The 14,159-nt window shown below is 56.9% G+C and overlaps 7 protein-coding genes across 7 annotated transcripts; 5 read left to right on the top strand and 2 right to left on the bottom strand.

Moving 5' to 3' along the window:
* Positions 1-180: 180 nt before the first annotated feature.
* Positions 181-1,733, top strand: G647_09241 (uncharacterized protein; the record flags this gene model as incomplete). Its single annotated transcript, XM_008733545.1, has 3 exons — positions 181-637; positions 688-860; positions 909-1,733. 3 exons carry the CDS (start codon positions 181-183, stop codon positions 1,731-1,733), a joined length of 1,455 nt encoding a protein of 484 aa, XP_008731767.1.
* A 375-nt stretch (positions 1,734-2,108) lies between these two features.
* G647_09240 (uncharacterized protein) lies at positions 2,109-3,229 on the top strand (the record flags this gene model as incomplete). The annotated part of the gene is made up of 3 exons (XM_008733544.1): positions 2,109-2,453; positions 2,505-2,961; positions 3,048-3,229. 3 exons carry the CDS (start codon positions 2,109-2,111, stop codon positions 3,227-3,229), a joined length of 984 nt encoding a protein of 327 aa, XP_008731766.1.
* A 578-nt stretch (positions 3,230-3,807) lies between these two features.
* Positions 3,808-5,319, top strand: G647_09239 (uncharacterized protein; the record flags this gene model as incomplete). The annotated part of the gene is made up of 1 exon (XM_008733543.1): positions 3,808-5,319. One exon carries the CDS (start codon positions 3,808-3,810, stop codon positions 5,317-5,319), a length of 1,512 nt encoding a protein of 503 aa, XP_008731765.1.
* A 242-nt stretch (positions 5,320-5,561) lies between these two features.
* G647_09238 (E1-like protein-activating enzyme Gsa7p/Apg7p) lies at positions 5,562-7,835 on the bottom strand (the record flags this gene model as incomplete). The annotated part of the gene is made up of 1 exon (XM_008733542.1): positions 5,562-7,835. The coding sequence occupies one exon, from the start codon at positions 7,833-7,835 to the stop codon at positions 5,562-5,564; it is 2,274 nt and encodes a 757-aa protein (XP_008731764.1).
* A 757-nt stretch (positions 7,836-8,592) lies between these two features.
* On the top strand, positions 8,593-10,164 carry G647_09237 (uncharacterized protein; the record flags this gene model as incomplete). The annotated part of the gene is made up of 2 exons (XM_008733541.1): positions 8,593-9,020; positions 9,357-10,164. 2 exons carry the CDS (start codon positions 8,593-8,595, stop codon positions 10,162-10,164), a joined length of 1,236 nt encoding a protein of 411 aa, XP_008731763.1.
* Positions 10,165-10,428: 264 nt separating this feature from the next.
* Positions 10,429-12,294, bottom strand: G647_09236 (uncharacterized protein; the record flags this gene model as incomplete). Its single annotated transcript, XM_008733540.1, has 1 exon — positions 10,429-12,294. The coding sequence occupies one exon, from the start codon at positions 12,292-12,294 to the stop codon at positions 10,429-10,431; it is 1,866 nt and encodes a 621-aa protein (XP_008731762.1).
* Positions 12,295-13,315: 1,021 nt separating this feature from the next.
* On the top strand, positions 13,316-14,144 carry G647_09235 (uncharacterized protein; the record flags this gene model as incomplete). Its single annotated transcript, XM_008733539.1, has 3 exons — positions 13,316-13,427; positions 13,479-13,610; positions 13,666-14,144. The coding sequence occupies 3 exons, from the start codon at positions 13,316-13,318 to the stop codon at positions 14,142-14,144; spliced, it is 723 nt and encodes a 240-aa protein (XP_008731761.1).
* Between the last annotated feature and the right edge of the window lie 15 nt (positions 14,145-14,159).

Genomic DNA, 14,159 nt, shown 5'->3' with positions numbered 1-14,159 from the left:
CGGCCGTCAGGCTATGATGTCGCAATGCAAGAAATGGATACATCAGCATGCTTTTATATCCATCATGACCGCCGCAGCATCTTCGTTGGCTGTGCAAGATCTACCGCTGTTGCGACCGCCTCCTGTCAGAGACAAATCTATTTCTCTGGATAGCTGGGCTGGAGGAAGCCATAGTGCGACATGGCTTCCATCGAGAAGCAGCCGAACAGCAACTCCGACAGTGGCAGCGGAGAGGCCGAACTGAATACTGCCAATGAACATGTTCCGGAAGGAATCAACGAGCGATCTCTTGTGCGGAAGCTCGACCTCACCCTCCTTCCCGCCTTGACGATATTGTATCTTCTATCATTCCTCGACCGATCCAATGTCGGCAATGCGCGAATCGAGGGCTTGACCACTGATATACACATGTCCGGTAATGAATACCTCACCGGCCTGACATTGTACTTCATTGGATATGTCCTCTTTGAAGTGCCCTGCAATCTCATTTTGAAGGTCTGGACCCCGAGGCTTTGGCTGCCGACCCTCACCCTCGCGTGGGGCATTGTGGCGACGTTAATGGGCGTCACCCAATCGAAAGCCGGGTTTTATGTTGTTCGATTCTTCCTCGGCGTCACTGAATCGGGGCTCTTTCCAGGTATGTTGCGTGCACCCATGGTTGTTGCCTCGAGCCAACATAGTCAACAGGCATCGTGTTCTACCTGTCGATGTGGTACAAGCGCAATGAAAGGCAATTTCGAGTTGCACTGTTCTTCAGCGCCGCTTCGTTAGCGGGAGCATTCGGCGGTATTCTGGCCTTTGGCATTGCGAAGATGAGAGGCGTCGGCGGTTACAACGGCTGGCGATGGATCTTCATCCTAGTAAGCACCGTCACCCTAGAAGGACATATCATGCTGACCGCTCTGAAGGAGGGACTCCTCACCATCGTGGTGTCCGCGGGCTCCTACTTCTTCATCCACAACTACCCCGACACGGCGAAGTTCCTCAACGAGGATGAGCGGGAATACATCCAGAACCGCCTCAGGCTCGACAGCGATGCCACGCAGCACGAAAAGCTCGACTGGGCTAATGTCAAGAAAGCCTTCACCGACGTCAAATGTTGGCTGTACGCGTTGGGATTCCACAGCCTTTCGCTCCCCCTGTACACGCTCTCGCTCTTCCTCCCCTCCATCATCAAATCCCTAGGCTATACGTCCGCAACTGCGCAACTGATGACCATTCCACCCTACGCCATTGCGTTCTGCCTAACAGTCACATCAGCGATCCTCTCCGAGAGATACCGCGTCCGCGCGCCTTTGATCCTCGCGTCCTCCTCGCTCGCCATCCTCGGATATATTCTCCTGCTCAGCGATCCCCGACCCGGCGTGTCGTACGTGGGCATCATCTTCGCGGCCAGCGGGATCTACCCGTCCGTGGCGCTGGTGCTGAGCTGGCCAGCCAACAACGTCAGCGGACAGACGAAACGCGCCGTGGCCAACGCCATGCAGATTAGTATTGGGAACCTGGGCGCCGTGCTAGGAACGCAGCTCTACCGCACGGAGACGGCGCCGCGATATTTCCTCGGGCATTCGTTCGCGTTGGGGTACATGGTGGCGAACCTGGCGGTGGTGACCACGTTATATCTGGTGCTCAAGAGGGAGAATGCGAGACGCGACGCTAAGGAGTCAGGGGATGTTGATCCTGAGGGGCCGTGGCTTGGAGATGATGATTCGAGATGGAGGTTCCATTTGTGAGCGACGGTTGAGAAGGTCATGCTGCGCACAAATGCCTGACTGACACGAATCGCACCGCGTATTTGGTGGTCTGTCCCTTTGGCGAAGTACGATGTATTGCCATGGGCCCATTGTCCGAGTCCACCACTGGACCGAATAAAGACTCATAGATCAGCCAACCTGGCTTCTAGACTCGCCTGCGCCGAAAGGACCGTTGAGATGTAACTGCGAGACTGCTTGATATTCTGTTCACATCGTGGGTCATCGCCGAATATTGAAGCCTATGATTGGCTGACTGGAAAGTGGCAACTTTCCCGAGTTCCATCCAAGACTGAACACCTGTTGCGAAGCTCACCATTGACTGCCACTCACGATCAGCGTGCACTAGAAGCCAAGATGCGGTTTCTGAGGCTCCTCGCCCTGACGGCATTCTCGCTCACCGCTATTGTCTCAGCCAAAAAGGCAGCAACGACGAGCAAGTTCGACACCTACAAGACCCATTCGGCGCCATTTGAAAGCGATGAGACGAGCTACAGCGATTTGACGGCCTCGCCGCGGGACTACTCCCTCGCCGTGCTTCTTACCGCCCGGGACGCAAAATACGCATGTGGGATCTGTCGAGAGTTCGACCAAGAATGGACCATCCTGGGACGCAGCTGGCAGAAAGGGGACCGCAGCGGGCAGAACAGGATCTTGTTCAGTACCTTGGATTTCGACCAGGGGAGAAACGTGTTCATGAAGGTTCGCGCAATCAAGCCACTTTGGAGGCGGGGCTAACATGATTCTCCAAAGCTCCAACTGCAAACTGCACCTGTGCTACTCCTGTTCCCTCCCACGGTGGGCGCGCACGCCAAACCCGAAGGCCAACCTGCGCGTCTGGATTTCCTGGGTCCACAATCCGCCGAAGCCGTCCACGGCTGGCTGTTGCGACATCTCCCCCCCGGCCAGGACTACCCCTCGATCGTGCGGCCCATCAACTATGCGAGAATCGGCGTTAGCATTACGGTCCTGTTGGGCGTCTTCACCTTCCTCACGGTGGCGTACCCGTACATCATGCCGATCGTGCAGAACCGCAACCTGTGGGCGGGCCTCAGCCTGATCATGATCTTGCTGTTCACGAGCGGGCACATGTTCAACCACATCCGCAAGGTGCCGTACGTGGCGGGCAACGGACGTGGCGGGATCAGTTATTTCGCCGGCGGCTTCCAGAACCAGTATGGCATGGAGACGCAGATTGTTGCGGGCATGTGTGAGTGATAACCAGGACAGCCCGTCGTTTTCGCCCCTGTCGATCTTCATTCACGGCTGGGATTTTGCTAACATATTTACCTACAGATGCGCTGCTGGCCTTTGCGGCAATCAATCTCGCTCTCCGCGTCCCACGCATCAGGGATCCCAAGACTCAACAGGCCGCGGTCATCATTTGGGCGGCCGTCCTCTTCGGCATGTACAGCTTCTTGATGAGCGTTTTCAGGATCAAGAATGGAGGATACCCCTTCTGGTTGCCCCCGTTCTGATGAATGCACCTATGTCCATGTTGCATAGCTGGGGCACCCATGGGGATTTTGAGGACGGCGCACTGTACCAACAAGACGGGCCAGTGTGGCAGAAAAGAAAAGAAAAGCAATATAGAGATGCATGAAGTACGGAGTAGGGGGCTGGGGATCTATATTCCAAGCCTTCTAGTACAATTAAGATTTCCTCTTTCCGAAAGTTGGATTCTCCTTTCTTTGACAGTCATCTTCCGGGTTCGATAGAGACTGGTTTGCCTTGACGATATCGCTCCAGAAGATGGGCTACAGTAGAAGAGAAGAAGCTCGGCTTCGAATTAGCAGCCGTGCAGAAGGACGGCCGGATCACGGCGGTGTTTGTTTATCCGGCGCTCCTCCGCATTCAAGAAATTCAACGATATTGGAGAAATTGACATCGAACTTGACGTGAGCTTGCTCGACGAGCATCAGTACGAGTACGAGTAACAGACCAACCGCATTCGTTTTGCCAGGTAAATCTTGAGTGAGGTTGGCCTTGAGTCAAGTCAGGTATACGCCCTTGTATTGTTCGTCTTCGAGAGCGTCCCTGGCTGCGCGTGTACAGGATGGAGGACTTTTCCCAATCCCGCGGCGACGACGACCTTTTCGACGACGAAATCATCCCCATTGAGAACCCCCCCTCGCCGGACACCGTCGCTACCCAGCTCGACCAGGTCTCACTTGAGCCTGCGTTGGTGCCTCCCCCGATAGAAGCCGTCGCTGCAGCTGTTCCTGCTCTGCAAGCCGCAAATCCGCCCGCCGTAACCTCATTCGCGAATGATGCTCCCAGTTCGGGCTACAGGCAGAAACCAAGAGGACGAGGTGTCGGACAACAAGCCGGACGGGCGGGAGGCGGCGGCGGTGGTGGTGGTGGAGGACCCAGGAAGCCACCACCCACCACCACCACCCCCACCACTGCTGCGGCTGCTGGGTTGGAAGATTCGAAGTGGGCAACACCGAAAACAGTAGACTCTGATAGATCGACCACACGAGCAGCAGCAGCAACAGCAGCGGCGAGTAAGGCGGGGAAAGTAACGGTGCGACCTCAAGAGCCCGCACAGCCAGAGATGACGATAGAGACTGAACCTACGGCACGGCCTCAGCAGTCCGCAGCAGCAGATGAGGCCGCGGTTGCACAACAACCCAACACCAAAACTCCCGCCGTCCGCGGCGATCGCACACTGACAGGCGGTATCGCGCGGCCGAAACTCACCGAAGAAGAACTCAGCGCGAAACTCGCGGCCGCCAAAGAACGCTCACAGACCGTGGCGGCCGCGCATGCGCGCGCGCAAGCCGACGCCGCGAGTTTCCAGGAGAGAGAACGCATGGCGACGGAGAAGAGGGCCGTCGAGCGCAAAGAGCGGCGCGTCATGGAAGGGGAGCGCGAGAAGAACCGGCTGAGAAAGCTGGGGAACAGGGAGGGCCGGGAGTGGGATCGAGATAAAGAGGATGTGACGATGACGATGACGACGACGATGATGAATAAGAATAATGCCGAGGGGTTTAACGCACGAGGCGGACGGGGCGGACGTAGAGGCCCACGCGGAGGAGGAGGTGGTGGGTATACTGAGTACGGCGGCGGCGGCGGCGGCGGCGGACGGGGGTTTACAGCGGCGGCGGCGGAGGACAACCACGACGACGATGATCTCAGGCAGTATGAGTGGCGTGATGATGATCGGTCAAGAGCAAGGGGAAGAGGGAGAGGTGGCGGCGGCAGCAGAGGACGAGGGCGCGGCGGAGGCAGAGACAGAGGCGGCGGTGGCTCCGGCCCGTCGTGGGATCATCATCAGCAGCAGCCCAATACCTCCGCCGAAGCTGAATTTCCCGCTCTCCCTTCTGGCGCGGGCTCGGGCTCGGGCTCGGCGTCCAAACCACCGCAACCGCAACCGCAGAAACAGCACACAGACACAAGCACAAACACAAACTTGGACACGGACACTAAGCCACCTGCAAAGGAGACTCATAAACCAAGCCCGCGCCGGTGGGATTCAGCTGGCGGTGGAGGAACATGGGCAGATCAGGTCGAGTCCAGCGAGCTGAACGCCGAGAATGGGGACAAGCCCAAGACCTCCTGGTAGTGATCGGGGTTCAACCCGCGAGCATTGTCGTTCTCTGCAGCGTACGAGAAGGGGCGGGGGGACACTTACTTCTACTGCATAAAGAACAGTTCATTACAGTACATACTTCGTGCACATCTAGCGTCGAGTGCAGCGTTTCGTGCGAAGGAATCAATGGCGGATGAATGATACATCTGAAATTCCCTGCTCTATTGCTTAGCGGACGACGGTAGGCTGCTACCACTTTCTCTCCCCTACGTGAGTCAAACCAACTCGCCCTCCTCATCCTCTGCTCCCCCCTCCTCGTCCTCCTCGCTAAAGTCAATGTCTCGTTTCATTGCCTCCTCGGCCAGCCTCTGCACCTCTGCTAACCCGCTAATCTCCTCGACGTAGCCCTTCTCGTTCATCGCCTTGGCCACGAACTCCCACCCGTCCTTCTCATACGCGGCGAGGATCTTATCCGAGCACGCGCTACAGCAATCGTAACTCTGGCCCGTAATGTTGAGATTCGTAAAGTTGGCGAGGAAGCCTCGGATTTGGTGGGGGATGATGCCGAGCGGATGCTCACCGCGTTCTTGCGACGAAGTCGTGGCCGGCGCGGCGGGGCCGAGAGGGTGTTGCAGGATGGAGACGAGGAGCTCGACCAGCAAGGCGGACGCGATGGCCGCAATGCCCGGCCTGGTGACGGTGCATTGCTGATCCAGGGTGAGGTCTTTCATCGAGTCGGCGGGAGCGACGACGTCGTTGCAGAAGTAGCAGCCCAGCTCTTCGCCCTCCAAGCCGTGCTGCTGTGCTTGGTAATCTTGCGCACCGGTCCCCGTTCCTGTCTCGGTCTCGGTTTCAACCTCGCCCTCCTTGAGGCGATCGACGTCGTGGCTGGGGGCCGAGAGTTTCACGCCGTGCCTCATGACCACGTACGTGTCGAATCCGAGGGCTGCATTCATGACGATCTTCCCGCCTGCTTTCCCCATCACAGTCGGCAGCCATCTCGACTCCCGTGTGTCCATAAGCAAGAAAATCACATCGTGTTCGTCAACCAGTTTCTTCAACTGCTCGTACTCGGCCTTCGTCTTCTCGTAGTCTGTGATCGGATGGCCTGCCATGGGCACGCTCAAGACATGTCCTGCGGATCGCACGCCGGGGTATATCGTCTTCAACGCCTCCGCTGCCGCCAGGGCCTTTTTCTTCCCTCCCTCCAGGCAGTCGTTGAATGTAAACAGCGGTTGGCGGACGGGGTTACTGAAGCTCACACTCCCGTTATCCACGAACGTGATGTGTCTCACACCCCAGCCCATCAGGTTTCTCGACACATACGAGCCCAGTGTCCCTGCTCCGAGCAGTAAACATTTTGTTTGTTTGATTTTGTCCAGGTCGAGATTAGGGGAGATGCGCCATTTCATGAGTTTCAGGTTGAGGTCGACGGACGAGTCGGCCAGTTTCGTCGGGTCCATGTAGCTGGTGAGGTCGGCGGTGCGACCGGTGAGTTTGTTGGCGGCGTTGCGCTCCCAGCCTACGACTTTAGGCATGGTTTGGGAATAGTCGGTCTGCGCTGCGGACCCGGCGGATTTTGCTTTTGAAGAGACCTCCATGTTGAAAATCACACTACGTGCTGCGTCTCGGCGCATTTGGGTCTCTCGATAGCAGAGGATTTGGACTTTGTCGAGTTTCCACCTTTGTCGGACCAGGACAAGCAAGTTGCGGAGCATCCAACCCGGGGCCACGGGGCCGGGTTCGCTATAGTTTGAGGGATCGGCGAAGCAGACGAAAGTGTCTTCGGGATCCGTGTTGTCGAAGAAGCCGGTCTCATAGCTCGACAGCGAGCTGATTTGCCAGTTGTAGCCAAGGCTCGAGGTCGGGGTGAGCGGCGTTCGTGGTGAAGTAGGACGAGCATCCTCATCGTCGCCAAGATCCCTCTCCAGGACAGGCTTGTCACGTACTTTCTTGGCCAGGAAGAATCCGTGTTGTCTTGCATCGACGGCATATTTCCAGGTCATGACGTTATCAACCAGCGTTGTGCTCTCAATTGACGTTAGCTTCTTGAACGGGATCCCCGTCTCTGGACTCGCCACGCTCCCTGTACTCTGCACAGGCACCCAGGGCGGATCCATGACCAGGGCGGGAAACGCAAACCAATAGTTGAACTTGTACTTTTTCAAATCGGCGAAGCTCAGCACCAGAAAGCAAGCAAGCAAACTCGGACATGAATAGATGGTCCCATCGTTGATCGCGTCCCAGATGGTCTTCCCCGCTTGCTGGATCATGGCCAACTTGTCGATGGTGCGATACTCCTCGACCGTGTTGAAGTTTCTGATGATGCCTTCGGCGCGATAGAAGCCGGCAGGCACCTCGTCGCTGGTCAGGGCGTTGGCGTGGACTTGCATCCGGCAGGAATGCTCCTTGTTGTCTGCCGGGCGGATCTCGTACAGACCCAGGAGTTTTCGGGCCGAGTCATCGAGTTTGTCATGGTTGATTTTGTGGGATGCCAGGGAGGCGTAGAATGGGATCTCGATGTCTGAGGCGAAGGGGACGTATTGCATGGCTGGGAGCCCGTCCCAGTGCCTGGGAGTGGCGGTGCTTGCGCTGAGTGTCCGATGTAATCAGCGGTTCGACGTCTGAAGCCGGTAGAGGAGGGAATGTTTGCAAACAAAGAGAGTGTCGCCACGGAGCAGACAGCCGTAAGAATGATGTGTCAAGCTCAGAAAGTTGGTTTGAGGTTGGCCTGGAACTCCGGAGTATGTCCCGGATGGACGACGTGCATGAGCAGCGGAGTGAGTGGTGGGTGAGTGGCTGGGCTCCCGGGGCGCAGTGGGTGCAGTGGGTGCAGCGGGTGCCTCGAGGCTAGACGAAGCTCGGCTCGAATCAGGCGCCACCGGCTTCCGCCCGCCGCGTCCGTCACTTCGCCTCCAGACGCATCACACACGTGACAGGGTCCCGCGCTTAATTAGTCACGCTGGACCCTGGTCATTCCACCGTCATTTGACGCGTCGGATGACCACTTTACGCGTCTGGTGAGAAGGACGCCAACGACTGGGAGGATTGATTCCTGAGGCGACTGGGAGCAAGGCAAGGCACCGTCGAAGTAGTGGTCTGATCACGTCGCTGTCGAGCCACACTATATCTCGGACCAAGACAAGAAAGCCGACCATCACTGGCGATATTGATTGGTCTAGGCACATCCAGTATCAGACGCGACAGCCTTGCTTGCGCTCTGGATCTACGGGACGAACTCTATCGTGCCCCCCCATCGCCGACGACTCCCGCTCTTCGCCAGATTGAACACCCCATTTCAGCACAATGTTAATCGGCATCTGCGGCTCCATCTGCGCCGGCAAACACACCACGGCCGAATATCTAGTCCAACAGTCAGGCTTCCTCCGCCTGCATCTTCCCACACCGACCCAGCTACAACCATTGCAGAGCTCATCCGACGGCACCACCCCATCACGGATTTCTCGCTCTAACCTCCAATCGTCACCATCACCGCCGACTATAGACCACCTACGGCTGCTCCCCAGTGTGACCGACCAGGTTGGCACCCGCGGCCTCTCATTCCCCGACGTCGAGTCCTTGCTAGATTTCGTGACCAAACGATGGCGCGAGCATTGGGTCTTGACCGACATCTACGACGAAGAGACCCTAGAGTTACTTCTCAGGAGACCATTCTTTATGCTGATCAACGTCGACGCACCCGTAGGTGTGAGGTACAAGCGGTTCAGTGACCGGTATGTGTGGATATCTCGTCCCGTTTGAGTCCTCGCTCTATTTCTCTACCTTGGTTCGCCGCTGCTCTATTGTCAATGTGTTTCCTGCTCATGGTCCCTGGCGTTGTCTATCCTGCTCTCTTCGCTGGCCATTTTACTCTCCACTATTCCTACCTGACTGGTGGAAAGCGTTTGCGACTCGCCATGTCAGAAGTAATAGCACAAGCGCATATAACCCTAAATATACGAACCGCCTCTCCCCGAGACATCTGCCGCTCACCCCGTCCAAAGGGGCGATAAGGGAGATAAAAGCAAAGACCAAAAGTGGCTAACTCAACCACTCACGCCTGACCATAGCTGTACAAAACGCAACCTCCCTCCCATGCCCCTCGCCGATTTCATCCACTACAACGACCTACAACTGTACGGCACGAGAGATTCTCGGGGACACACAGACGCAGACGCAGACACAGACAGGGGCACAGATCCAAGCTGCCGTCCTCGCTCAGCACTAGCCCCGCTGTTGGCCCACGCCCACCTCTCGATCCTCAACACGCACACCACACAGCCCGCGTACCACGCCTTCCTGGCCACGCTGGACCTCTCGTCGCCGACCCGCCTCCGGCCCACATGGGACGCATACTTCATGACGCTCGCCTCGCTGGCCTCGCGCCGGTCGAACTGCATGAAACGCCGCGTCGGATGCGTGCTCGTGCACCACGCCCGCATCATCTCGACGGGCTACAACGGCACGCCGCGCGGGCTGGCCAACTGCAACGAGGGCGGCTGTCCGCGGTGCAACGGCGCGTCCGGCGGCGGCGTCGCCCTCGCCACCTGTCTGTGCCTGCATGCCGAGGAGAACGCGCTGCTCGAGGCCGGCCGCGAGCGCATCCGCGACGGCGCCGTGCTCTACTGCGACACGTGTCCGTGCTTGACCTGCAGCGTCAAGATCGCCCAGGTCGGCGTCAAGGAGGTCGTGTACAGCCAGAGCTATAACATGGATGACGCCAGTCGGAGGGTCTTGGGCGAGGCCGGCGTCACCCTGAGGCAGTTCGTGCCTACGAGGAGTGGGTTCGTGGGGTTTGATGTGCCTGAGTCGGGGGCCGACTGGCGTGTGGACGATGGGAAGGAAGGGCAGCTGGTCGTGCTGAATGGCAAGAAATGAGGGAGGCAGGCATGCCCTTTGGTCCCGAATCTCACTCGGCCGGCTTTACGAAGCGGGTATCAATGTCATGAAAATTGCTAAATGAGGGTATCGTTCCTTAGTCACGCCTGCAGGTTCGCCAGTCCGAATACACGCGGTTCTGCACTGTAGCTGATCCAATGCGTATCGACATTCAACCCCCTTTCCAAAGCTCTTGAAAGCTCTTGGCCCGCCACCAAAGCCACGGCGCGGTGGTGCTAATCCTGTTCCAATGCCACCCGTACGTCAAAACGTCTCATTCAAGTCATAACTCTCCTGTACATTGGTCAAGCCTATACCAGAGTCCTGTGCATTCCCCATCCCATTCACACCAATGCTCTGCCGTTTCAGCATCTTACTCGCTCCACCAATACTTGATCGTTTACTGGGACTCGGGATCGCACTACCAACGTCGCTAGTGCGTCCCCTCGCAAAGGTCGCCCGTCGCCGCAGCGGCGTGATGCCAGCTTCAATCTCGTTGGGTTCGTCTTCTTCGTCCATGGCACCGTCCAAGCCGCCATAGCTACTGAGGCTGCTTTGCGGTCGAACTCTCTCCGTCGACGCGTTGGGTGCAAAGCCAGCACCGATGCCGCTCCCCAAAGGGGCTCGTGGGAAGCCAGAGACGCTAGCTCGGCTTCCCGGGCGAGAGTGGCTGGGTGCAAATGACGGGCGAGATGAAGCGAAACCGCTTGTCCGTGATGCTGGGCGCGGTGGAGGGGCGGCCATCTCGCCTCTTCTTGGCGACGGTGGCTGTTGATTCAGTGATGGCCGACTTGTCTTCGGTCTGGGCATCGACGTCTCGGTGCGTGTTGGAGATGGAGGTGCTTGGTTGAGTGAAGGTCGACTCGTTCTTGTCCTGGGCACTGATGGCGTTTCTTGCACCTTGTCAAGGATCGAATCATTGCCGCTAATGGTACTGCCGTTTGTCCTCTTCCGGGAGCGGACAGTGACAGAGGCCGGTATGTGATTGCCAAGCGCGGAACCACTTCTGGGAGAAGTCCTGGGAGGGGTGCGAACAGGGGCCGGTAGCTTGGACTTGGCGGCATGGGCTCGTTCGGTTAGCGCGGCGAGCTTTCCTTGCATGTTTTTGAGGTGGATAATTGACGCTGATTGAGGTAATCCTGAAGGTCGTTGCTGAGAGCTCGGCGGTCTCGACAGGCTCTGCCGGAATGATGCCGACGGTCCGGTTCGGGCTAAGGCTGGAATGGAAGGGCCGCGAGCATGACCGGCGGGTCTGGAGGCAGCGGAACCCGCTGTGGAAGGCCGTGAAGCAATTCCGCTGGCCGTGAGTGATTGCCTGGCTTTGGGGATTCCTGGCGCAGCAAAGGGTTTGGATAACTTTGCCGACTTATCAGAAAATGGTGGCGAGGGTGGCGTGGGCGTGTCTGACAAGGATGACTTCGCCGGGGGCGTGTCGAAAGTCGGTGAGGAGGCGGTCGTGGTCGTAGGAGACAGTTCTGAACGTGGAGACGCCGATAACGATATCGGTTGGATGGTCAAGTGTTTTTCTCGTGGTGCCAGCTGTTCGGTGGCTTTCTGTAACTTTTCTTTGGTGATGTCGGCCTCGATTCTTAGATCAGACAATTCATCGCGCAGCCTCTGCGCTTCGATCCGGAGTGCCTCTCTCTCCTGCTCTCCAGCACGCATTTCTTCCTCGAGCATGACGCTGCGCTCAATTGTCTGATTGTATTTCTGTTCCATGTCCTCCAGCGAGGACTCCGTATTTCGCTGCTTTCGCTCGTAGTCGTCATTGGCGACCTCGGTGTCACGAAGTCGCAGATTCAGTTCCCGGTTCGTCTCGCGGAGCTGGGTGATTTCCTTCTGCAGCGCATTCTGGGCGTTCGAGGCTTCCATCTTCGACTGCTTGTATTTCGTCTTCCACTCCTCGATCTCATATTGCAGGTTGGAAGCTTTGTCCTTCCACTGCCGTTCGCGCTTTTCGGTCGCTTCGACATCTCTTTCTAATTCCGCCTCAAGTTCTTTACTAGAGGCTTGAAAGTCTGCGAGTTCGGATTCTAACAGTTCATATTGTGCTTTGTAGTATTTGAGTGCGTCTTCCGTGGACGTGCCTGCGCCAGGGGGTGAAGAAGGTACCCCGTCGAGGAGGGCCATGCTGGTTGAAATTTGTGAGTTTCGTCGTAGCAATATCGTCGCCTGGCGTTGCCGTTGCGATTTATATATGTGACAGTCGAAGCCGGTGTTGGGGTGCTGCTGTACGGTGGTTGATGTTTCTTGTTGACCTGTTCTCCATAGGCTGACGGGGATGCGACGCGGTTTTGGGGCGGTGACGTTGGTGTTGTCGCGATTGTTGTCGAAGTGTCGGTAGCCGGATATCCAAGATGATGGCGATGATGGCGATGCTGCTGCTGCTGTAGTTAGTATCACTGGCCGAGTCTGCACTGGGAGGCAGCTCCCTCGGTGGCAGTGGTTCAGGAAAAGGTTGGCAGGAGACACAACTACAAACACGGGGTTCCTGCCCTGCCACCGGCAACGCATAGCGCCAAGCCGGGCTAGTCTCGATGTAATTCTCCGATTGACCCGCTACACTTTCCCAACCCGGTGCCACTAGTGAACACGCTTGTTCCTTGCTGGTTCCCTCGTGCATCGACAGAATCATCCGTGATATGCAAATATTAATGGTAATGGAAGCAGCTATCACGATATCCACAATTGTAGGAATGATGGCCAGATTTATTGCAGCCAAATGATATCAGCGGCGGGCAGCGGTTCCAATTACTATACACCGCTAACCGAGAATTCGCGAAATTTCCGAGAGCATCTGTGCCAGGACAGACTGGGGTCGGACAGATACATCTATGCCTTTCGTGATCTTCGCTCAGCGCTTCGCTGGAGGAATTTAGAGATAGAGAAAAGCCCCGAAGCGAGTGCCTGTCAAACAGAACTGTAACCCAGTACCGTTTACGAGCCAAGCGGTGGGCGGCTGAGTCAGCAGAGGACGACAACGGCGTGGGTCGGCGTCGAGACCACCTCTTACTCTGGACTGATATCGGAGTTGGCCGCATATTGATATATACCCGGTACGCAGAGACAGGAAAAGGAAGAAGTTGAGTACAAAAAGGTCTGGTTTCGATGTCGATCTTCTCAACCGATCCAAGCAATGGGAGACGCAACAATGCACTCGAGTCTAAACCGCTCAATCCTAGCAGAGCCCTACCACTATCCCCACGATGCTTCTTTCAGCCCTGCCACAACAGCAATTGTCGTCATTGATATGCAACGGGATTGTAGGAGACCTTCATCTCCGTTACGGACGACGCGAGCTGACGATCTGCCAGTCTGCGAGGTCGGAGGATATTTCGACTGTCAAGGCTATGATGTCGAGGATGCTCGAAACTTGATCCCAACCATCCAGGCACTGCTCTCCGCTGCGCGCGGAGCCGGGTTTCCCGTCTTCTTCACGCGGGAAGGTATGGAGCAACGCACCAAGCATGGGCCACTTGCCAGAAAATGACCGTCTTGTAGGACATAGACCTGACCTTTCCACGTTATCAAGTCGTGAGCGATTCCGATCACGCAAAAATCCGCGCCAACTGGGTATCGGCGATCGAGGTCCGCTTGGTAGATTCCTGGTTCGAGGGGAACCTGGACACGGCGTTATCCCTGAATTAGAGCCAGGTCCCGATGAAGTAATCATCGACAAGCCTGGCAGAGGAGCTTTTGCTCACACGGATTTTGAACTTCTCTTGAAGATTCGTGGCATCAGGAATCTGGTGTTGTGCGGAGTGACCACCGACGTCTGCGTTTCCACTACCATGCGTGAGGCCAATGACCGTGGCTTCGACTGTCTTCTACTTGAAGACGCGACAGCAGCTGCAACACCGCAACTGCATAATGCCACCATTGAGTCCGTCAAGATGGAAGGCGGTATCTTTGGCGCCGTAGCGCAATCGGGGGATGTGATCACGGCGATAACTCGTGATGCCGCTCAGCCGAGGGGATGAGGGCGCAATGCCAAG

The sequence above is a fragment of the Cladophialophora carrionii genome, assembly GCF_000365165.1.
Source record: "Cladophialophora carrionii CBS 160.54 unplaced genomic scaffold supercont1.9, whole genome shotgun sequence".
NCBI classification, from domain to species: domain Eukaryota; kingdom Fungi; phylum Ascomycota; class Eurotiomycetes; order Chaetothyriales; family Herpotrichiellaceae; genus Cladophialophora; species Cladophialophora carrionii.
This window is presented reverse-complemented; position numbering and strand designations above follow the sequence as displayed.